The sequence below is a fragment of the Mustela erminea genome, chromosome 2 (assembly GCF_009829155.1).
Source record: "Mustela erminea isolate mMusErm1 chromosome 2, mMusErm1.Pri, whole genome shotgun sequence".
In the NCBI taxonomy this organism is placed as follows: domain Eukaryota; kingdom Metazoa; phylum Chordata; class Mammalia; order Carnivora; family Mustelidae; genus Mustela; species Mustela erminea.
In genome coordinates this window covers 94,472,652-94,495,618 of record NC_045615.1, presented here as the reverse complement: position 1 = coordinate 94,495,618, position 22,967 = coordinate 94,472,652, and the positions used below count along the sequence as shown (strand labels likewise).

The following is a 22,967-nucleotide window of genomic DNA, read 5'->3' as shown; positions in this document are numbered from 1 at the left end:
ATTGGTCATTTCCCACACAAAAATCTAAGCCCCCTAAGTTATTTGGGCATTTGATGGTTTTCATTTAAAGCTAAAGATACATATTTTATTTAGGACCTTCTTATCATATTTTATTTATAAACTTCTCTATGTACACGATTTGTGGAGAAACCACGTCCAGCTGTTTGTCCTGTAGCAAACTGCTCCATTTCACAATAGTTCCTATTTTTTCAAGATAAAATGAAAAGAACAATAGCATATTAGAACTATTCTTATCTTGCCTTTAAAAAATTGGGATGTGGGAGGATTTACCGAGATAGTATGTACAAACTGCTTAGCCTAGGGTCTGGCACGGGAGTCACAGCTACAGGAAAATAAAGCAAGCTCCTGAGCATCCATCACATCAATCACAGGTTAAGCAGTGGAGTTTTCCCAAAGTTCATAGCATTGAATACCAGCGGTCCTAGCAAGAGGTTCGAGATGCTAAGTGCTGAGCCACGGAAGGGGGCTCTAAAAAGGCGGCTGGGACCCCCAGCGATAGGGGCGGGATGCGGGCAGTGGGCAGGGGGCAGGGGGCGCGGGGGCGGTGTCCAGAGGCGCAGGCGCGGTGCGCGCGCTCCTCGGTCGCTGGGGCGCTGCGCGTAGCTTCCACTCGCCCGGCTTCGAGCTCCATGAGGACCAAGCAGGTGAACGTGCTGATCGCGCTGGCCGCCGTCATGCTCTTCAGCTTCTCCTGCTTCTGCATCTCCAGGATGACTCAAACCAGTAAGCTGCGGGTGGCCTCTCCACCACCATTCCCGCCCGGAAACTCTGGCTTCCAGCCTGCGGGGTTGCCAGGGCGCTCGGGGCCGGGGGGAAAGGGGGAGCGACGTGAGAGCCTGGCGCGGCCGCCCGCTCTCGTAGGAGGTGTTTTACAGATGCAGCCCCGGCGCCCCTGTCCGACCGGCGGTTAGACTGTAACGCGCGCCCTTAGTCCGCTCCGGTGGCAGCGACCCCCGCCGGGCACGCGCGCTAACGGATCGGAGCCCCCGGGTGGGGGCTCCCGGCGCTGTCCCGCCTCCACGCGTCCTTTCCCCGCGAAGGTCCGAGGGTCCACTTCGCGCCCAACTTCCCGCCGTCCGCGTCTTGTTCTTCCCCATCCTTTCCAGAAACGTGCCTGTCTTGAGTTAAGAGCTCTTCTTACAAAGCCAACACCTTCCCACCTTCGGGTTTACTGAGCCACATTTCAAGGCTCCCGGGAGTATTTTTTGCGAGGCCAGAAAGGAGTGCGATGATGGAGACTCATTTAGAGCACGGGTGTGGCTCCTGAACTTTCTCAGAGGAGCCATGCGGCTTGTGTTACTACTTCTCAACACACCGACGTTTTAATTCATCTTGTTTTAGGGCTCCCAGTGTAGCAAACAAACGTAGAGATTGCCCAGGGAAATTTGAACTTTGGATAAACAGTGAGTAAACCGTTTAGTATAAAAATTGCACAGGCCATATTTGTACCAAAAGACTTACTGTTTATCTGAGTTTCAAATTTAACTAGATTTGCTGCATCTTGTCTTTTCAGCTCTACTTGTCCAAGGTCCAGTGTAACATTTTAGCGTCCATGCAGTTGGATTTTGAATTTAAGCTAATTTTAAGTTAATATATTTTAAGCCAGACTTCAAGGATTGTCCTTAAGTTGTTTTAGGTTAAAATTTCATTTTTATTAAACACATTTATGACCCAGGGTTCACACAAAGTGCCCTTGGTGGTAGTGTCAAGGATCGAGTTTGGAAGTGGCTTTAGTCCTCTAATTCATACGAAATTTTGTCATGTCTACACAATATCAACATCCTACTCCATTTGTTTCAAATGATTAGAAATATATAATAATTTATCTGATTTATACTACTGTTTTTTAATCCTTTTATACACTTTCCTCTTCCTGATTTTCTGTAAGAACATTATCCAAATGTGTTTTTATGTATTTTAGGACAACAAACTATTACTGTTTTTATAACAAAAATAATACGTTACTCATAATTAGAAAGCAAAATGTAAACTCCCTCCCCCCCCCCCTTTTTTTGGTGCAAAATGGTGGTTTACTAAAGCACGGGAACGGGACCTATGGGTAGAAAGAGCTGCTGCTGTAAACTCCCTTTTAAAGTGATTTTGGAAGGCAGTTTGGATTGGTAATGTCAGAAGGCGTTTTAATAAAACTAATATTATTATATTATTTATTATAAACTGTGGACTTTGTGCTATGACGAGAAAGGAGAAGTTTGGTCCCTTGAAGCATTTATAGTCCCATCATTTATATGTTCAAATTCAGAATATGAGATATTGTTCTTGAAAATGCACCACTCTTGGAATAACTGATAAGAGTGTTTTGTGTTTATGTTTCTGTGTAAGCCAGCTCTAAAATTAGATACAAAATCAATCCTGAGATGTTCTTATGTCAACAAAACAGACTTCATTTAGTTTTGGAAGCAGTGATTTTTATAAGACACCAAAGATAGTTCCAATGGTTTTAAAAATTTGATTCATAGCTGTAATTCTTACCAATGAAAACTTAGTTATATTTATTAGAAAGATGGCCAGGGGGTGCCTGGGTGGCTCAGTTGATTAAGTGCCCAGCTCTTGATCTCAACTCAGATTTTGATCTCAGCCAAGTGAGTTCAAGCCCCACTCTGGACTTCATGCTGGGCAAGGAGCCTACTTATAAAACAACAACAACAACAACAACAACAACAACAAGTACTTGGCCACAACCTAGTGGGCATCTTTCCCTTTTTATTTTTTTAAAGATTTTATTTATTTATTTATTTGATAGAGATTACAAGTAGGCAGAGAGAGAAAGGGGAAAGCATTCTCCCCGCTGAGCAGAGAGCCCGATGCAGGGCTTGATCCCTGGACCCTGAGACCATGATCTGAGCCGAAGGCAGAGGCTTAACCCACTGAGCCACCCAGGCGCCCCATCTTTCCCCTTTTAAATGTGTGTGTGCATGTAACCTTTTGTTTGTTTCTATAAGCTCATACCACTAACTGTTCATTAATTGGCTCTATTCATATGTAGGCTCCATGCAGAGAATTTTTTTCTTTCTGTTTTTGCCTGGTTGGTTTACTGCTGTGTCCCAGCATCTGGAAAAATGCCTGATATAATACGTATGTTAAATATTTGTTGCATGGTTGGATGAATGAGTGAATTAATGATTTTGATAAATACTTCATGTTGTAGGAACTAGGCAACAAAAAATTTTTAAAGCCTTACTTTCAGGGAGCTTACATTCTGATTAAGGGAAATAAACAACAAACAAGAATGATATTACCCTATGATGTCAGGTGTTGATAGGGGAGAGAAAGTGCTATTTTAGATAGGGTGGTTAAGAAAAGTCATATTAATGCCTATTCCTAAATGAAATAAGGGAGACTGTTGTATGGCTATCTGGGGGAAGAGTTTTCTAGGCAATGAGAAAAGCAGAAGCCCTATGGTGCAGTGAGCTTGATATGTTTGAGAAATAGCTAGGAGGCTAATGTGAACAAGGAAGAGTTGTAGAGGGGTAAGATCATGAAGACCATAGTAAGAACTATGACTTTCATTCTGAAGAAGATAGGAAGCCATCTACATGAAAAGACGGTCAACATCACTAATCATCAGGGAAACATAAATCAAAACCACAGTGAGATACCACCTCACACCTGCTAGGTTGGCTATTTTTGAAAAGACAAGAAAAAATGAGTGTTGGTGAAGATATGGAGAAAAAGAGAAACTTCATGCATTGTTGGTGGGAATGTAAATTGGTGCAGCCACTGGAAAAAAAGCATGGAAGTTCCTCAAAAAATTAAAGATGGAACTACTCATATGACTCAGTGATTCCACTTCTGGGTATTTATATGAAGGAAGTGAAAACACTAACTTGAAAAGGCATCTGTACTCCCATGTTTATTGCGGCATTATTTATAATAGCCAAACTGTGGAAGCAACCTGTGTGTCCCTCAATGGATGAATGGATAAAGAAGTTATATATGTTCTATTATAATGAAATATTATTCTTTTAGTCCCAGGTGTAGCTCTAAGTCAGCAGTGTCCAGAATGTATGTGTGGGCCATTCAAGACAATAATGGAAATGTCTGGTGGAATTTAAAGTATATCTAGAACAACAATGCATGACAACAATTACAAGATAAGATAGAAGAGGGGTAAATGGAGTTAACTGGTATTGAACTTGTAGCACTGTTGAAAAATGAGAATGTGAGAATTTGTATTAGACTGTAGTAAGTCAAGGATTCACATTGAAATCTCCGGTCTAACTATTAAAATGATACTAAAATAATGTATAACAATATCACTCATTATAGTTAATACTCTAAAAAGGAAATTACAGTTTTTTCTGATTGGATATAAAAACAAAACCAAACGTGATGATATTTACAAGAGATACATTTAAATTTTAAAGATAGAGAAATGTTGGAAGAGGGATGGAAAAGTGTATACCAACAACCTAATCCAAAAGAAAGTTGATGTAGCTATATTAATATCAGCAAAATATATGGAACTTAGAATAGATTCTAAGGCCAAGTGCAACATAAATGTTAGCTTCATTAGCAATCAAAGAAATGCAAATTAAAACATTTCTTTTATAACATTTCATACCATTCAGATTTTTAAATTTAGGAGATAAGACATTTGGTGAGGATGCAGAAGTGCAGGAATTTACACACACTCGCCTTGGGAATGGGGATTATGCATACATTCAGTAACTTTCATTGTGTGACCTGCACTTCCTGTGTCCTAGCAGTTCTGCCAGTCAGGACTGAAACTGGTGTGCAGTGTCACCCCATGGTTTATGGCCAACTCTTCTTGTCATTGATCAGTAACCACGTCATACAGGTTGTTCAATATTTAAGATAACATCCCTACCACCAGATATATACAAGGGAAACTCTTGAATATATTGACCTGGTATGTTCTTGGTAGCATTTTGTATAATTGTTCATCAACAGTAGAAGAGCTAAATGTGTTACTGTATATTCAAAACAGAGAAACATTTAGCTGTAGTGGAAATGATTAGACTAGAGCTTCACTTATCAGTATGGATGGATTGCAAAAATATATATTAAGAAAAAGAAGCAAGTACAAAAGAATACATATAAGTATTACTTATTAATATCTAAAAACAAATATCAATTGTCTGCACAAATGGTAAAACTTGAAAGAAAAGCAATGGAAGATTAATACAAAATTCAGAATTCTGCTTATCTGGGAGTAAGGAGGAAAGGAAACATAATCTTGGAAGGAAACAGATGGAATATTTAAGGCTAAGGTAGTAGTGGATTCATGGATGTTAATTTTTATTATTGTCTTTCAAACTATTTTATATATGTTTTTCAAAGTCTGAAATATTTCATCATAAGACTTAATGCATAGAGGGATCGCTCAAAGGGAATTCAAAGGGCGTTGTTCATAGTGTGGTTTGATTATTGCAAAGCATACGTGGAGTGGAATAATCCAAAATATATTCTATCTTTTTACCTTCCTCTCCTACCAGGTGCCTCAGATAGTCTTTCTTTGGAGCCACACTGGGTACCAATAAGTGAATAATAGATCTGAAGTGGTCTGCCCATTCTTCAACTTCATGCCACTCATTTCCTTCCTTTTGACCCCCCCAGTGAGTTACTTGCTTTCCCCTCCATATGCCGTACCATTTCATACTTACGCACTTGTGTTGTCATTTTCTTAGTTTGGAATGCCCTTCCCTGCCCTCTGCTGTAGGGCAACATTGTGTACATTCTTCAAGTTCTCAAATATTCCCTCTTCTCTGAAACCTTTTTCCTTGTCCCTTCCTGCTCAGTCTTCCTTACTAGGTAAGCATTTCTGCCTCTCTCTGCCTGTAGCACTTGAGGATAACTCCATTTTCACAATTATATTAATTGGTTGTTTAAATACCTGCTCCTTCCTCCATCTCTTGTCAGGTAATTTAGAGCAGCAACTGGACTATCCGTGTTTAGCTGTCCTATAGTTCAGTGAAAAACACATGGTGAGTATTAAGTGGCAGAAAGAATGCATACCCCATGATGCTTCTCATTGCTGGAGGGGTTTAGTGAATGAAATAGTGTGGAAGAGTCAGGTCATGGCCCTGTGGATGAGACCTTGTATGTTAAAGCACGTAGTTTGGACTTAATTCAGTAAGCATTCAGGAAACCGTTTAAAGTCTTTGAGCAGTGTTTTCAGAAGATTAATTGTAGATTGGAGGTGAGAGACTAATTAAGAGACAATTATAATAGTGCAGCTAGAGGCAGTAATGACCTGAACTATGGTCAAGTCAATGATGAGAAAGATAAAACAATTAAAGAGATCTATAACAGTGCTTCTCAAATTTTAACGTGTATACCAATCTCCTGTGAATCTTAGGAAAGCTCAGATTGTTACTCAGTAGATCTAGGGAGAGGCCTGCGATACTCCATTTCTTTCTTTCTTTCTTTCTTCCTTCCTTTCTTTTCTTTTCTTTTTTTTTTTTTTGAGAGAGAAAGAGAGAAAGCATGCGCACATGTGTGAGCGAGTGGGGAGGAGCAGAGGGAGAGGGAGAGAAAGAATCTCAAGCAGGCTCCATGCTTGGCTTGGGGCCCAATGCAGGGCTTGATTTTACAGCCCTGAGATCATGACCTGAGTTGAAATCAAGAGTCCACACTTAACCGACTAAGCCACACAGGTGCCCCAAGAGATATTGCATTTCTAATAAGTTCACAGCTGCTGCCAAGAACCTGCTGTCCACTGTGGGGGCCTCTATCTAGGTGACTGCCACGCGCTTGAAATATGGTCAATGCAACTGAGAAAATGAATTTTAACTTTAAATTTTGTTTTAACTAATTTAAACTTAAATTTAAATATAAAGACAGAAGCAGTGCAAAATATTTCTCCAGTAAGCAAAATTTTATTCTTTGATAAGAATGCACTGTAATATAAAACATACACGAGATTTAGCATACATAGTATAAAAAAGAATGTAAGCTATTCCATTAGTTATTTTTATGTTGATTACAAGTTGAAAAATATTTCAGATATATTGAATTAAATATTAAATATATTCTTCTCAATTATTTGATCCTTTTTTACTTTTTTAAAATGTGGTTACTAGAAAATTTAAAATTACAAATGTGGTTTAGATTTTATTTCTACTGGATAGCAGTGCATTGGACTCTTGCTGTGAGAAACAAAGGTCAGTAGTAATTAGGATCTTACCTGACCCCTTGCTTATGGGTGGAATTCATAATTGGCCCATTGCACACATAGACTGGTGTTTGTTTTCACAATTCCACCACACTTGGCTCAAAACATTAAATTATTATTTCAAGCCTTTGCAAATAGTTTTATAACATTTCACCCTCACAAAATACCTGAGTGACTATGAAAGTAATGTAAACATTTTAAATAGAATATCATTGAATAGCATAATCAAGTAAAAATGGGTAAGAAGCAGATCTAAGACTAGGGAATACATGCTTTAACTTTTTTGCATGGTTGTTTCTGCAAATACTACTTCCTCTAGAGAAAACTCTTTCTTTTCATGTTTACCAAATTGCTCCCTGAGGGACTGACTGAACAATGTGGAAGTGTAGCCATGTTGCATCACCCATGATGTATCAACTTCATGATTCAGTTTGCTGAGAGAGTGTTACCTGAGGAACCTCAATAACATAGGGTTGTACTGGTTAAACTATGTCTACTTCTAAAGTTTGTTGACACCTTCAAACAGTATCCACTTTATGAATATTCAAGATTTATCTGGGATAGTGGCAGTTATTTGATTAAAGCACAGTTCAGTTTAAAATTCACTTGGGGCATCTGGTGGCTCAGTGGGTTAAGCATCTGACTCTTGGTTTCCACTTAGGTCATGATCTCAGGGTTGTGAGACTGAGCTCCACATGGGGCTCTGTGCTGGGTGTGGAGCCTGCTTGGGATTCTCTCTCTTTCCCTCTTCCTCTGCCCCCTCCCCCACCCCACTTTCACTCTCAAAAAAAGGAGTTGTCCCCCTACCCTGTCTCTAAGCCCTGTGGTCCTGCTTTCTCCTGAACCCACTCCAGCTGGGCTCTCACTTCGCTGACCCCCAGAACCTCTGTCATCAAGGCCCCCGGGGACTGCACACTGCTGTCTCATGTCCTGCACCCTGTCCTCGTCCTCCTTGCCCTGTCCGACAGCACTTGACAGTTGATGCCTTTCCTCTTCTTGACACGTTTTTCTCACTTGGTTTCCAAGACTTGACACACACCCCAGTGCCCTCCTGCCTTACCAGCTAATCTGTCTTAGCTTCGTTACTGACTTCTTCAACTTATAACTTGGGGTGCCCCAGGATTTCGTCCTTGGGCCTCAGCTCTTCTGTGCTCATCCTCATTCTCTTAGTGATCTCCAGCATCTTACCGCAGGTCTCTCTAAATGTCCAGGCCAGGCCAGTTCTCCCCTTAATCCCCCACATGGAGCTGCCTACTGAAATGTGTGATAAACATGCCAAAACTGTCTCAAAGCCGACTCCTAATATTCACACCAAAACTTGCTCCCTTCCTCTTCTCCATCTTAGTAAATGGTGCTCTTTTCTTCTAGTTGCTCAGAATACCATTGCCTCCTTTTTTTTCATATCCCACATTTGATGTCTGCAAATCCTATCTTCTTTATCTTCAAAATATATCCAGAATTAAACCATTCCTTACCCACTATCCCACCCACAATCTTTTCTAAGCCACAGACATCTCTTTCCTGACCCCCTTTCTTCAGTCTTAGTTTCCCCAACTCTGTTTTTCACACAGGAGATAGAAGGATCCTGTTCTGGTAAGTCAGATTATGGGATACTGTGCTTACAGACTTACGTTGGTTTCCCATTTTGCTTAAAGTCAAAGCTACAGTACTTATACAAAGGTGGCCTCGTAATTTCATCACCGTCTGTTCTCCCTGTCATTCATTTTGCTTCAGCCACACTGGTCTCCAGGCTGTTTCTGGAGATAATGGGCACCCTCCTGCCTCAGGACTTTTGCACATGCTCTTCTCTCTGTACCAGAGTTACCTGCAGTCCTTCGTTTGCTTTGTTCTTGTCTGTGCTCACATGTTATCTCCTTAGAAAAGCTTTCCTGGATCACCCTGTTCACAATTAAAACCTCCCCCAACCATCAACACTCTTTTTCCCCCGCTTTGTATTTTTGGGGTACTTACCATCTTCAAATATATTTCACTTATTAGTGAGTATGTAATTCACTTATTTCTTCTTTTTTTCCAGTCAGTAGGATGTAAGTTCCAAGGGGATCAGGAGTTCTGACTGTTGTGCATTGTCGTATCCCTGGGACATGTAGCAATATTTAGTTTAATAAGTCTTTGTTGAATGAGGGAATGAATTGTGTGGCCAGGCAACTGTTCTGGCTGGTGAGATGTAGAAGTCCCTGAGAAGAGCATCCTTTCCCAAAGAAAAACTCAGGCTCTGCTTGGAATTGTTAATGAATTCTGAACACTCTGTCACAGTGTTTCAGGAAGGAACAGAAAATTGCTTTTATTCTTGACCAAATGGTGATATCTCTGCTATAGTCAGGTCTTTCCATCTGTAGAGAACCTGCAGAATTCTTAGTATTGCTCTGTGGGACAGCGATGACCAACACAAACTGCCAACCAGTACACATACAAGTTCTGGAGACCAAACTGTCATTGCTCCAGCTGGACCACTTCTGGGGCCCAGAGTAGGAGGCCTTCAAGAGGCTGCTGAGAAAAAATGAGTTCAGAGCACAAGTCCTCCATCTTTTCTTACTGAGTGATTTATGTACAGATTAAATTGTGGCTTGGATCCAGCAGTGCCTTTTCACTCTTGTCATTCACTCTTGTCTGGCCTTTCCCTGGAGGGGAGTTGAGGGAGGAAACCACAGATCTGGAGCCACCACCCACTCGCTATTGAAGACTGGAGGTGTAGGGCCTTGAGTTCTGCTGGCTGTATCATAACAGGCTAGGAACTTCTACAGGGATGGGGCACAATGCTTACTGTGGAAGACTGTCAGCAGACTTCATAATGATAGGATTCTCTATAATGGTTAGCCAGCTATTTGGGTCTTTCCCTAAACCTCCACTGCCCTGTTTCAGCAAGCCCAACTATGCATAAAACCCAAATCTACTTGTTTGTGCGTGTACCCCATGGGTGGGGAGTCCCTATTGGCAGGATACTCCATATCATACGAAATTGTTGCATTTGAAAGATTCAGTGACACAGAGCTGGAGATGGAGAGGTGTTGTGACAGATCCTAGAGGTGGAGCATGCCACTGGGTGAGGACTGGAGAGGTGGAGTCCCCTCCAGCCCAAGGGGGAGAGGCAGAGCATCTTGTTAGAGAGCAGCGAAACAGCAGGTTTACTTTCCTCTGTTGTATCCTGGGGTGGATGATCTATTGAGGTTTGGAAGAGAAGTATCAGGATATTACAGTTTATTAGTTGCTTCTTATCTTTGTAAGGTAGCTCAGGCAAGACACACGTGTGTTCCAAGCTGGTCTGTACGAAAGCTGAATGGAACCAGCAAGATGGATGTATAGTGCTGTTAAGAGGGGCCAAGTCTGCCCCTGGCCAGGGATTCAAGACCCCTTCGGAAACGAGACATTTAGGCACCTTCCTGGATTTCAAACTCTGAACCCTCTGCCCCAGGCAGTGTGAACCAAGGCAGGGAGGAAGGACACAGCAGGAGATGAGACTGGGACAGTTTTTAACCCACTGAGCCACCCAGGCGCCCCTGGACAGTTTTTATCACTACATTTTCCTGCTCCATTTTATAAGTGAATCTCACTCTTGCTCTCAAATCTGTGACACCAGCCCTAATCTCTCCCTTGAACTTCAAAGTCACATAGCCGACTGTTTGCCACATATGTAGATGTCTCATAAGCATCATCACTGCTCATTTTCCTGTTTTCCCAACTCAGACTGCAGAAATCTGTAGTCATGTTGGAAACCTGGCAGGGATTCTAATCCCCTCTAAGTCAGTTCAAAGTCTTTTCAATAAAAGCTCTTGGATATTTTTCATATTTTCCCCTATTTCCTAATCCTTTCTGCCCTGGTTTATTCTTTTATCTTCTTTCACATGAAACTACTATCACTTTAGGTTCCTGACAGGTGATTTCTCTGGCTTTAGTTTTGCCTTTCGGAAACAATCTTCTGTATGGGCACCAGAATGATCTTCCTGAAACATATGTTGTACCTAATAGTCTTCAGCTACATTTCTCGATTGAAATACCTGTTCCCATGATAGCCAGTAGTGCTGTTCCAAGATACATAAAGTCACCTGAAAAAAAAGTTGGGAGGAGGGAGAACATGACTTCGTTATCTTTATATTAAAACAACTACCTCTTTTTTTGTGTCAGTACCATGCTGTCTTGGTGATCACAGCTTTGTAGTAAAGCTTGAAATCAGACAACATGATATGACCCCAGTTTTGTTTTTCTTTTTCAACATTTCCTTAGCAATAAGGGGCCCTTCTGGTTCCATACAAATTTTAGGATTGTTTGTTCCAGCTCTTTGAAAAATGTCAATGGAATTTTGATCGGGATGGCATTGAAAGTATAGATTGCTGAAGGCAGTATAGACATTTTAACAATGTTTATTCTTCCGATCCATGAGCATGGAATGCTCTTCCATCTTTTTGTGTCTTCTTCAGTTTCTTTCATGAGTGTTCTGTAGTTCCTTGAGTACAGATCCTTTACCTCTTCGGTTAGGTTTAGTCCCAGGTATCTTGGTACTATATCAAATGGAATCGATTCTCTTATTTCCCTTTCTATGTTTTCATTGTTAGTGTATGAGAAAGCGACTGATTTCTGTACATTATTTTGTATCCTGCCACATTACTGAATTGCTGTATGAGTTCTAGTAGTTTGGGGGTGGAGTCTTTTGGGTTTTCCATATAAAGTATCATGTCACCTGTGAAGAGAGAGAGTTTGACGATTTCTTTGCCAATTTGAATACCTTTTATTTCTTTTTGTTGTCTGATTGCTGTTGCTAAGACTTCTAGTACTATATTGAACAACAGTGGCGAGAGTGGACATCCTTGTCGTGTTCCTGATCTCAAATGGAAGGCTGTCAGCTTTTCCCCATTAAGGATGATATTCGCTGTAGGTAGATTTTATGAAGTTGAGGAATGTTCCCTCTATTCCTATACTTTGAAGTGTTTTAATCAGGAACAGTTGCTGTATCTTGTCAAATCCTTTTTCTACATCAATTGAGAGGACCATGTGGTTCTTCCCTCTTCTCTTATTGATTTGTTCTATCACACTGATTGATTTGTAAATGTTGAGCCACCCTTGAATCCCAGGGATAAATCCCACCTGGTCATGGTGGATAATCTTTTTAATGTACTGTTGGATCCTGTTAGCTCGGATCTTGTGGAGAAGCTTGGCATCAATATTCATCAGGGATATTGGTCTGAAATTCTCCTTTTCGGTGGGGTCTTTGCCTGGTTTGGGGATTAGGGTAATGCTGGCTTCATAGAAAAAGTCTGGAAGTTTACCTTCTGTTTCTATTTTTTTTTTTTTAAGATTTTATTTGTTTATTTGACAGAAATCACAAGTAGGCAGAGAGGTAGGCAGAGAGGTAGGAGGAAGCAGGCTCCCTGCTGAGCAGAAAGCCCAATGCAGGCCTTGATCCCAGAACTCTGGGATCATGACCTGAGCTGAAGGCAGAGGCTTAATCCACTGAGCCACCCAGGCACCCCCTGTTTCTATTTTTTTGAAACAGCTTCAGGAGAATAGGTATTATTTCTTCTTTGAATGTTTGGTAGAATTCTCCAGGGAATCTGTCAGGTCCTGGGCTCTTGTTTCTTAGGAGGTTTTTGATCACCGCTTTAGTCTCGTTACTAGATATTGGTTTATTCAGGTTGTCATTTTCTTCCTGATTCAGTTTTGGAAGTTTATAGGTTTCCGGGATTGCATCCATTTTGTCTAGGTTGCATAACTTATTGGCATATAACTATTGATAAAAATTTCTGATGATTATTTCTGTTTCCTTGGTGTTAGTTGTGATCTCTCCCCTTTTCATTCTCTGGAACAGAGTAGAGAGTCCAGATATGGACCTGCAACTCTATGGTCAAATAATCTCAAACAAAGCAGGAAAAAATGTACAGTAGAGAAAAGACAGTCTCTTCAATAAATGGTGCTGGAAAAATTGGACAGCTATGTGTAGAAGAATGAAACTCGACTGTTCTCTTACACCATACACAAAGATAAACTTGAAATGGATGAAAGACCTCAACGTGAGGCAGGAATCTATCAAAATCCTGGAGGAGAACATGGGCAGTAACCTCTTCGACATCGGGCAAGGCAATTTCTTTCAAGACATGTCTCTAAAGGCAAAGGAATCAAAAGTGAAAATAAACTTTTGGGACTTCATCAAGATCAAAACTTCTGCACAACAAAGGAAACAGTTAACAAAGAGGCAACCCACGGACTGGGAGAAGATATTCGCAAATGACACTACAGACAAAGGGCTAATACCCAAGATCTATAAAGAACTCCTCAAATTCAACACCCAAAACACAAATAATCACGTCAAAAAATGGGCAGAAGACACGAACAGGCACTTCTCCAGAGAAGACATGCAAATGGCTAACAGACACGTGAAAAAATGTTCATCATCATTAGTCCTCAGGGAGATTCAAATCAAAACCATGTTGAGATACCACCTTACACCAGTTAGAATGGCCAAAATCAACAAGACAGTAAACAACATGTGTTGGAGAGGATGTGGAGAAAGGGGAACCCTCCTACGCTGTTGGTGGGAATGCAAGTTGATGGGGCCACTTTGTAAAACAGTGTGGAGATTCCTTAAGAAATTAAAAATAGAGCTACCCTATGACCTGCCTTTGCACTACTGGATATTTACTCCAAAGATACTGATGTAGTGAAAAGAAGGACCATCTGTACTCCAGTGTTCATAGCAGCAGTGGGCACAGTCATCAAACTGGAAAGAACCATGATGCCCTTCAATAGACAAATGGATAAAGAAGATATGGTCCATATATACAATGCCTCCCATCAGAAAGGATGAATACCCAACTTTTGTATCAACACGGACGGGACTGGAAGAGATTATGCTGAGTGAAGTAAGTCAAGCAGAGAAAGTCAATTATCATATGGTTTCACTTACTTGTGGAGCATAAGTAACACATAACATAACACGGAGGACATCAGGAGATGGAGAGAAGTGAGCTGGGGGAAATTGGAGGGAGAGACAAACCATGAAAGACTGTGGACTCTGAGAAAGAAACTGAGCGTTTTGGAGGGGAGGTGGGTGGGGTGTTGTGTGAGCCTGGTGGTGGGTATTATGGAGCACTGGGTGTGGTGTATAAACAATGAATCTTGGAACACTGAAAAAAAATTGAATTAAAAAAAAAATACTGCATCTTAACTAGCTTATTGTGGTGATTGTTTCATAACATATGCAAATATCAACTCATTGGTACACTGTAAACTAATATGTCAACCAAACATCAATTAAAAAATAAGTAAATTAAACTCCACAAACCTAAAACCAAAACAACAACAACAAATATGTACTGTAGAGTGGGCTGCAAAATTTGCACATATTTTGAAGAAACGTCAGAGAAATTTCATGACTGTGGTGGGCTATTTCAGGTTACGCCTCCACCCGCATCCCTTTTATTCAAATTTACCACAATTAGAGGGTTTTTTTAGAAAATAGGTTTAAGAAACACTGGTGTGTAGGGGAGTGTTCAGGCTCTTTAACTAGCTTATCAAAAAGATCAGCAGAACCAGATTTCTCTTTTAACTTCTGAATTTCCCCTGTTTGCCCTAAAATAATGAAGAACTTCTGGGTGTGTAGCGCCATGTTTTTGAAAACCTCCTTGCCTTTCCCTCAGCAGCGCTCCAAAGAGAACACCTGTCTTGCTTCCCTTGACTTTTGAACTCACACTCCTCCCAACCCCCATTCCCAGAGTTCTCCCCTCAGGCAGCGCATTCTCCACATTCCTCTTCTGACCTCCTGCTCTCCCCTCCCAAGCTGTCTGGATCCCATCCTCGGGATACACTATTATCACTAGAAGTCAGGGCTAGCGGCCTTGTTTTATCGTGCCCATATTTCCTTCACGGGGACATCTTTCATTTTGTTCTCCTAGAAGGGCCATTTTCAAGTGCCCACTTGGACTTTCCTTCAGAAGGGAAGAGAGTCCTCTGAATGGTGAGATGGGTCAGACCTGACTTCTGTGGGCCACAGACAGGAAGGCAGAATGGCTTCCTTGAAAAGACAACTCGGGCCATCTCTGGGCTCTTTCGCTCATAAAAGTTCTTATGGACTCCCTCCAAGAAGGGCCAGCTCTCTCCACGTTTTCCTCCAAAATAGTAAGCACATGTGGCAAGTCATCCCTTTTGTGGCTATGGCCTCGCTGTGGTCCACTTGCTCTTTCAGTAGTGGGCTGGAAGTGAGTTAACTTGGGCAGGGAAATAGGACATCCCACTGTGCTTGGCAATATAGCCATTGTCAGACAGCCCCAGATAAAACTGACAGCTTCTGTTTGGGTCTGGTGTTATCTATGTATTCCTAATGAGTTAAAACCCAAGGAGAAGGAAATCTGTAACATCTGAAATATCACAATGATTTAAATTACCAGTTAAGTTAGTTCTACCAATTACCCTATAAACTTCTGGAAGGCAAGACTACTATATCTTTATTGTTGTACTTCCCTTGGCACAGAGTACTTGGCAAATAAAAGGTGCAGAATTATTTTAATCTGTTAATTTTTTTCTGATTATAGAAGCAATGTAACATTCTACAACAAAAGAATTCTGTAAAAATAGGAAATAAAAAGTGATCCAACAAACTAAAGATTATATATTAACAAAATATAAGCTTGTATGCTTACTCTTTTTTACTATCTGTATGTATATTGTTTTACCAGAAAGAGATGATTTTATACATAGTTTTGTTTTTAAAAAACAATTTTTTGCAACATTAAATATTCTTCCCTAAGCTGATTTTCATAGCTGTATGGTATTACATTGGCAAATGAATAAAAAGTAGCCCTTTGATAAATAATACTTATCAGACATTTGTCAAGTGTTGTGTGTGTGTGTGTGTGTGTGTGTGTGTGTGTGCTTTGCCACATGGCGTATGTGCATTACTGTATCACTTCTTCCCAACTCTGGGACAGGAATTTTTATATGTCCATGTATACATGAAGGAACAGAGGCTAACAAACATAAAATAGTTTGTCCAAGGTCACACAAGTATTAAGTGATGAAACTGGGATTCAATTACACTTGATTTAAAATGAGAGCCTCTGTAACTTTTAAAAGGATATTCTGTAATTTATTTAGAATATATCCATTGTTGGGCATTTAGGCTGTTTCTGATTTTCTTATAGTGATTAGTAATGCTGCTGCCTATGTTAGACATCCTTAGAGCCAAATCTGGGTATATATTTTTGGTTTTGTTCTTCAAATAAATTCTTAAAAGTGAATTTTTGGTCTCAATTGGTTTTTCTCTCTAATTACAAATCTAGCATGTGCACAAAATGGAAAATTTGGAAAATATAAAAAAGCAGAAAGTAATAAAGGAAAAACCATTTATAATAATTCCATCTTCCAGATAGTACTATTTTAAATCTCACTCTTCTCTAGTCTCTTCTTATGTGTATCGTGTATACAAATTTATCTATAAACTATGTACATGTATATGTACACACAAATATAGTGTTACAGTTATATTGAAGTGTATATCTTGTTTTTTTGTTATATATTATAGAAAATGGTATGATATCGTTGCTATGTATATAAATATATACACATATGTTTTCTTTACAGGTAATCAATTAATTAATTGTAGAAACCATATTTTGGAGTTTAAGGAAAAAATGCTACGTTTAAAAAACAAAACTGAAAGAAATCGCCAAGAGCTGATCAAAGCCTTGAGTAAAATGAAGTATGAAATGACACAGAGAAAAAATATGCCCATAAACTTAGGTTTGTGTTGCTTTTGTTTTTACGTGTGGTGGTTTGTTTGTTGGTTTTGTGTTTTGTGTTTGGGAATTAAGATTTTGTGCTTTCTGATTTTAGGACACTTCTCCCAAACAAATATAACTAAATTAGCACTTGTTCTTTTATTGTGAGACATACAAAAATCAGGTAAGAGATATAGCACTGATATACTTCCTCTCCTCTCTAGCTCAGAAATGGTCTTCCTGTGTTTTCCGTGTGACTTGCACCACCACCGTGACCCATGCACTAGATGGGCCCGAACCCTGAGTGTCCCTTTGACTCCTGCCCCTCCCCCCCGCCTCCTCTCACATTTGCCCATTTCAGTCAGTTCACAGTCCTGAGTATCTCACAAATCTGTGCACATTTTCCCGTCACCATCTCTGCTAGTCAAGCCTCCTTCATGCCTCATCTGAATGACTGCTAACATACTTCTCTGTTTTTTCTCTTTCCCCGAATTGTCCCTGCTTATTTCCACTGTAACCAAAGGGAAGGTTCACTGTCCTGTGTATCATCCTGCAGTGGCTCCCATTTCTCCAGGATAAAAGTCCTGCCTCTGTTTCCCCTTTTGTAGTCAGGTAGTCCTCACTCTTAATCCCTTGCAACCACTAATCTGTTCTCTGTTCTTAGAGTTTTCCCTTTCCCAGAATGCCATACGAATGGAATCATACAGTGTGCAATCCTTGGAGACTGACTTCTTTCACTTAGCAAAGATTCATCGAAGTTATTATGGGACCAAATTTTTGTTGCCTTTATATTGCTGAGTAAACTATGATTACATGGATGTACAGTGGATACAGTTTATTTATCCTTTTACCAACTGAAGGACAGTTAGGTGGTTTTCATTTCTTTGACAATTGCATGTTGCTGTAAACATTCATATACAGGTTTTTTTGTGAAGAGAATTTTCTTTAAAAATTTTTTTCTTGAATCAATGAAACAAGATGGAATTGGGAGGGAGACAAACCATAAGTGACTCTTAACCTCACAAAACAAACTGAGGGTTGCTGGGGGGAGGGGGGTTGGGAGAAGGGGGTGGGATTATGGACATTGGGGAGGGTATGTGCTTTGGTGAGTGCTGTGAAGTGTGTAAACCTGGTGATTCACAGACCTGTACCCCTGGGGATAAAAATATATGTTTATAAAAAATAAAAACTTAAAAAAAAATTTTTTTTCCTTAAAAAAAAATTTCCGGGGCACCTGGGTGGCTCAGTGGTTTAAGCCTCTGCCTTCAGCTCAGGTCATGATCTCAGGGTCCTGGGATTGAGCCCCACATTGGGCTCTCTGCTCAGCGGGGAGCCTGCTTCCCCCTCTCTCTCTGCCTGCCTCTCTGCCTACTTGTGATCTCTCTCTGTCTATTGGATAAATAAATAAAAATTTAAAAAAAAATTAAAAAAAAAATTTCCTGGGGTGCCTGGGTGGTTCAGTGGGTTAAAGCCTCTGCCTTTGGCTCAGGTCATGATCCCAGGGTCCTGGGATTGAGCCCCACATTGTGCTCTCTGCTCGGCAGGGAACCTGCTTCCTCCTCTTTCTCTGCCTGTATCCTCTGCCTACTTGTGATCTCTGTCTGTCAAAAAAAAAGGAAGAACACTTAAACTTCTTCAGGGTCATGGAGATCTTCTTTTATGTGTTTTTAAATTTTATACTTTCAGATTTTATTTGGGTCTATGAAACTTTTGAATTGATTTTTATAAATGGTGTGAAGTACTGGTCAAGATTCAGTCTTTTTCATATGAATGTCCAAGTATTCTAGCACCATTTGTCAAAAGGGCTATCCTTTCTGCATTGAATTGCCTTTGCACCTTTTCCAAAATCAATTGATGATATTTATGTAGATCTGTTTCTGGATTTTCTATTCTGTTCCATCATTCTATGTATCTTTTTAAATGTAGTATCACTTATTTTATATGTATTATGTATTATTGTTAATACATACTAATATATAATCAGTAATACTATGTATTACGAATTAAATAGGGTGTGAGTCTTCTAATTTTGTTCTTCTTTCTCAAAATTGTAGATGTATATTCAAATGAATTGTATAAGTAGAATCATTAAATGTTAAGCTACAAAGCAACATTTAAGGATATAAATTGTAATGTGATATTAATCAAAGTAGCAGGTCAGATCAATTATAACATGTTTCAGTTACACTTCACTCAGAACTGACAGCTCTGTTAGTCTCTGATTATGTAGCTTATAGTGCTAGACTTAGATGAATGTGAATCAATTCTTTTTAAGTGAATGTGAATCAATAATATTTGAACTATATTTTGTAGCCATGATTTTAATAATTCACATTTAATTGTATGTCTCTTATATACTGAATATTAAATCTGTTTATCTCATTATGAGAATTTGTACTACCAGAGAAAAATCTCTATGGTCATGTACTTAGAAACTCTATTTTTTCTTTCTTTCAGTTGAGAAGAAAATGAAGACCTTGGGTAAGAGTGAAACAGCATCTAATACATTTGAAATCCTAAAGTTCTTTTTTCCTCATTTAAGGAAAGCAGGCAGAATTTATCCTGATGTAATCATTGGCAAAGAGAAAACAGGTGGTAAGCAAACTTAAAATTAGAAGAGAAAATAAAGATATTTTGATCTTTGAGGACATGCTTTTAAGTTTTGTTGTTATTTGTTTTTTGTTTATTTAACTTTTTAAAAGATTTTATTTATTTATTTGAGAGACAGAATGAGAGAGAGCATGAGAGGGGGAAGGGCAGAGGGAGAAGCAGACCCCTTGCTGAGCAGGGAGCCTGATGGGGAGGTCCATGTGGAGCTTGAACCATGACCTAAGATGAAGGCAGTCACTCAACCAACTGAGCCATCCGGGTGTCCCTGCTTATTTAATTTTAAAAATAGGCTCCATGCCCAATGTGGGACTTGAACTAAGAATCCTGAGATCAGGATTCTTACCAACTGAGCCAGGCAGGTGCCCCTTAAGCTTTTTTTGAACGCTTCTCTAATTATTATTGTGCTTGCTTTTAAGTTTTAAAATGTAATCCATTAATATAATGCTCTGATATATAGGCCACCAGCCTATGTGGCATTAATTTGGACTGCCAGCAATCAGTATATGACCTGGCACAAAAAAAAATAGTTCAACAGATATTTAGACTTGAATTCAAATTCAGATTGAATAGGATGTTTTGAAAATAGGTCATTATAAGTCACATATACATTTGACTTATATTAAGCATCTGCTAAGTACCAGGCAATTCTTGTCTCCCTTGGTTTTGATCAGTTCATTCTTATCTAGTTATCGTCCTATTTCCCCATCTTTCTGGTGACCAAGGTCAGCAAAAACTTTACAGAAGAGGTGATGTTTGAGCTGATCCTTAAAGCATGAATTTAACTTCAACAGGTATTGAAGAAGAGACAAAGCATTTAAGTTAGAAGTAGGGATTTTAGTGTGAGTCCCACAGACCTTGTTTATTCTAATGGGCCAGTCACTCTAGGCCAGCGGCTGCATATTGCATCCCACCGGCCAAACCTGCTACTTGACAGTAAGATCTGGTTGGAGTCTCATCAGTATTCATCTTACTTGTCTGTGGCTGTTCTCACGCTGCCATGGCAGAATGGAGTAGTTGTGACAAAGACTGTATGGCCTGAGAGCCAAAGGTGTTTACTGTCCGGTGCTTTACCGAAGCAGCTTCCTGACCTCCATCTGGTCTATGTGGTTCCTAGGGAATAAGTAGTGTTGTTCCATAGCACATGCCTCTGCCAAGCCTGCTGTGCTGGGATGGGGGTGCCTGCGTGTCCTTTAGCATCTGAATTCTCCCTGTGTTCCATAGACGGACTTACTGTGCTTGCTTGCTTGCTTTTTGTTTTGTTTTGTTTTCTCTTATTGTCTCATTTGACCCTCACGACCCACTACAGTAAGACCTATGATTATCTCTATTTTACACCCAAGAAAATTGAGGTTTAGAGATATTAAGGTGCTTCCTGGGATCACATTTGAGTCTTTAACTGCGTCAGATTCCCTCTTGGGGGTATTTTGGATGTGGCGTGTGTGTGTGCATAGACATGCATACATGTGTGTGACTATATGAGAAAGTGTGTGCTACCCCAATGCTATAAGTAACAGGAGGAGGAGAGGAAAGACATAGGGAAAAAACCCCAGTACACAGACAGGATAAAATACAAGGTACCAAGAACACTATAAGATACGAGATACCAAGAATAAACATAGCCTTAAATAAACATCAGCCAAGATAAGCAGAAGCTCGTTCCAGAAAGTGAAAGAAGGAGGGAGAGATGTTTGTAATTGGGAAGAACAGCAGAACTCGTTTAGGGGTTATGGGATGTTGAGGTAACCTAGTTAGCAGAATTGTGTTAAATCCTGGATAATTTTCTGATTCCCATCTATTTCCTGATTTCCATCTATGCTGTATATATTGATCTTCCTTTTGAGGCCCCTTTGGTGGATTTTCATAGGTTCTTGGGAGGATCAGTTTGCCTATAAATCTTCAATACCAGAGGTAATTTAAAAGGAGATTTTTTCCCCCCGGTAACTAAAAGATCATAGCACATAAAACGTTTGTAAATGCACTGAAGCCTGTAGCAAGGCCTACAGGGGAATCTGTGACCAGTCTTATTTATTCTATATTCTGAGTATATCTCCAGTAATTTCTGCTCTCTACCCGCTATAGCTGTTCTTTCTGAGCTTTCATTTCTTGCGCAATGTATTGAAATAGACTTGTAAACTGACTAAAGTCAATCCATTCTTCATACCCTCTTCAGAGCTACGTACTAAAATGCATAATGTCATGCTCAGCCCTTGCTTAAAATCCTTTAGTGGATCCTCAGGTTATATAGGGTGAAGCTAGCTCCTTGCACAATAGACTGTATCTTTCAAATCAGTTTCTGCTACTTCCCCTCCTTTCCAGCAACCCCAAAACATTTAGAGGCCCTATGAATAAGCCAAGTGATTAGCACAAGGTGATCGCTGCCTGCAGTGAACCCACCACCTCCTACTGACCACAACTAACTTGTCACGGAAGTCCCTTCCCCAGTATGACTTTTCAGCTTAACTGACAACTTCTTTGTGCAGTCCTCCCATGTCCTCAAGTAACCAGCTTCTACCAGATATGGCCCTCATCCTCCTGCATACAAACCATTGAGAAGATATTCATATTCAGGAGAATATCTTTATGACCTGAATGACCTTTATGACCTGAAGATAAACAAAGATTTCTCAACAGGAATCAAAAAAGCACTAACTTTATATAAATGATAATCCACAGCTAATCCACAGCTAACAATCCACAGATAATTGGCATTTGTTCAGGCAGAAAATGAACTTTGTGATAAAAATTAATGGTAGTTTGGGTAATTTTTATAACTTAGTTTTGGACATTACTTATGACCATACAACTAACCCAAATGCAGTAATAAGCATAGCTATTAATGATAAATTGTGTTTTTCTCTATGGTTTGAAATGATGATTCCACACTCCTCTGTCTACAGTCTCTTTTGCACTGGGTATTTCCACTGTTAACAGAGGAAATCAGAGTTACCTGAAGCAAACACTGAATTCCGTTGTCTCCAGGATGACTCCTTCGGAAGAGAAGGACTCCGTGGTGATCGTCTCTGTTGCAGATGTATGTATGAAAGATAAGTAGTTCTCCTCGTGCCAAGTCTATGGTCTCCAAATACCCTTCCTCCCTGGTAATTGCTGTATCGTTTTAGATTTTTTTCTTGTGATCTCTCTCTGTCAAATAAAATAAATAAATAAATAAAATATATAAAATATTTCAGTGTAGCAAATAGCTGGTGATTCAATTTATGGCTATCTTAAGAACTTTAAGTACTGTCAGAGGTATCTGCATCATGATGGATATTTTAAAATAAGCTATGTTTTATTTGACTATTTTTAAAATTTATTTTTGTTTATTATATTTATTTATATTTATTTATTTTATTATATTTATTTATAATCATTTATTTATATTTATTATATATATATTTTTATTTATTTGACTATATATAGTTCAGAGTACTCAGATTTGATAATAGAAATGTTATTCA

General features: G+C 39.6%; 1 protein-coding gene across 5 annotated transcripts in view; it reads left to right on the top strand.

The window, feature by feature from the left end:
• Positions 1 to 609: 609 nt before the first annotated feature.
• MGAT4D (MGAT4 family member D) overlaps positions 610 to 22,967 on the top strand; it is a 53,567-nt gene continuing 31,209 nt past the window's right edge. For all 5 annotated transcript variants that reach the window (XR_004283315.1, XR_004283316.1, XR_004283314.1 and 2 more), the window contains exons 1-4: positions 610 to 744; positions 16,763 to 16,921; positions 19,357 to 19,494; positions 22,407 to 22,540. Coding sequence is in view for 2 of the 5 variants with exons in the window: in XM_032333464.1 (XP_032189355.1) it covers positions 651 to 744; positions 16,763 to 16,921; positions 19,357 to 19,494; positions 22,407 to 22,540 (525 nt within the window). In the remaining 3 variants the exon portion in view is untranslated. The remainder of the gene's footprint in view (positions 745 to 16,762; positions 16,922 to 19,356; positions 19,495 to 22,406; positions 22,541 to 22,967) is intronic.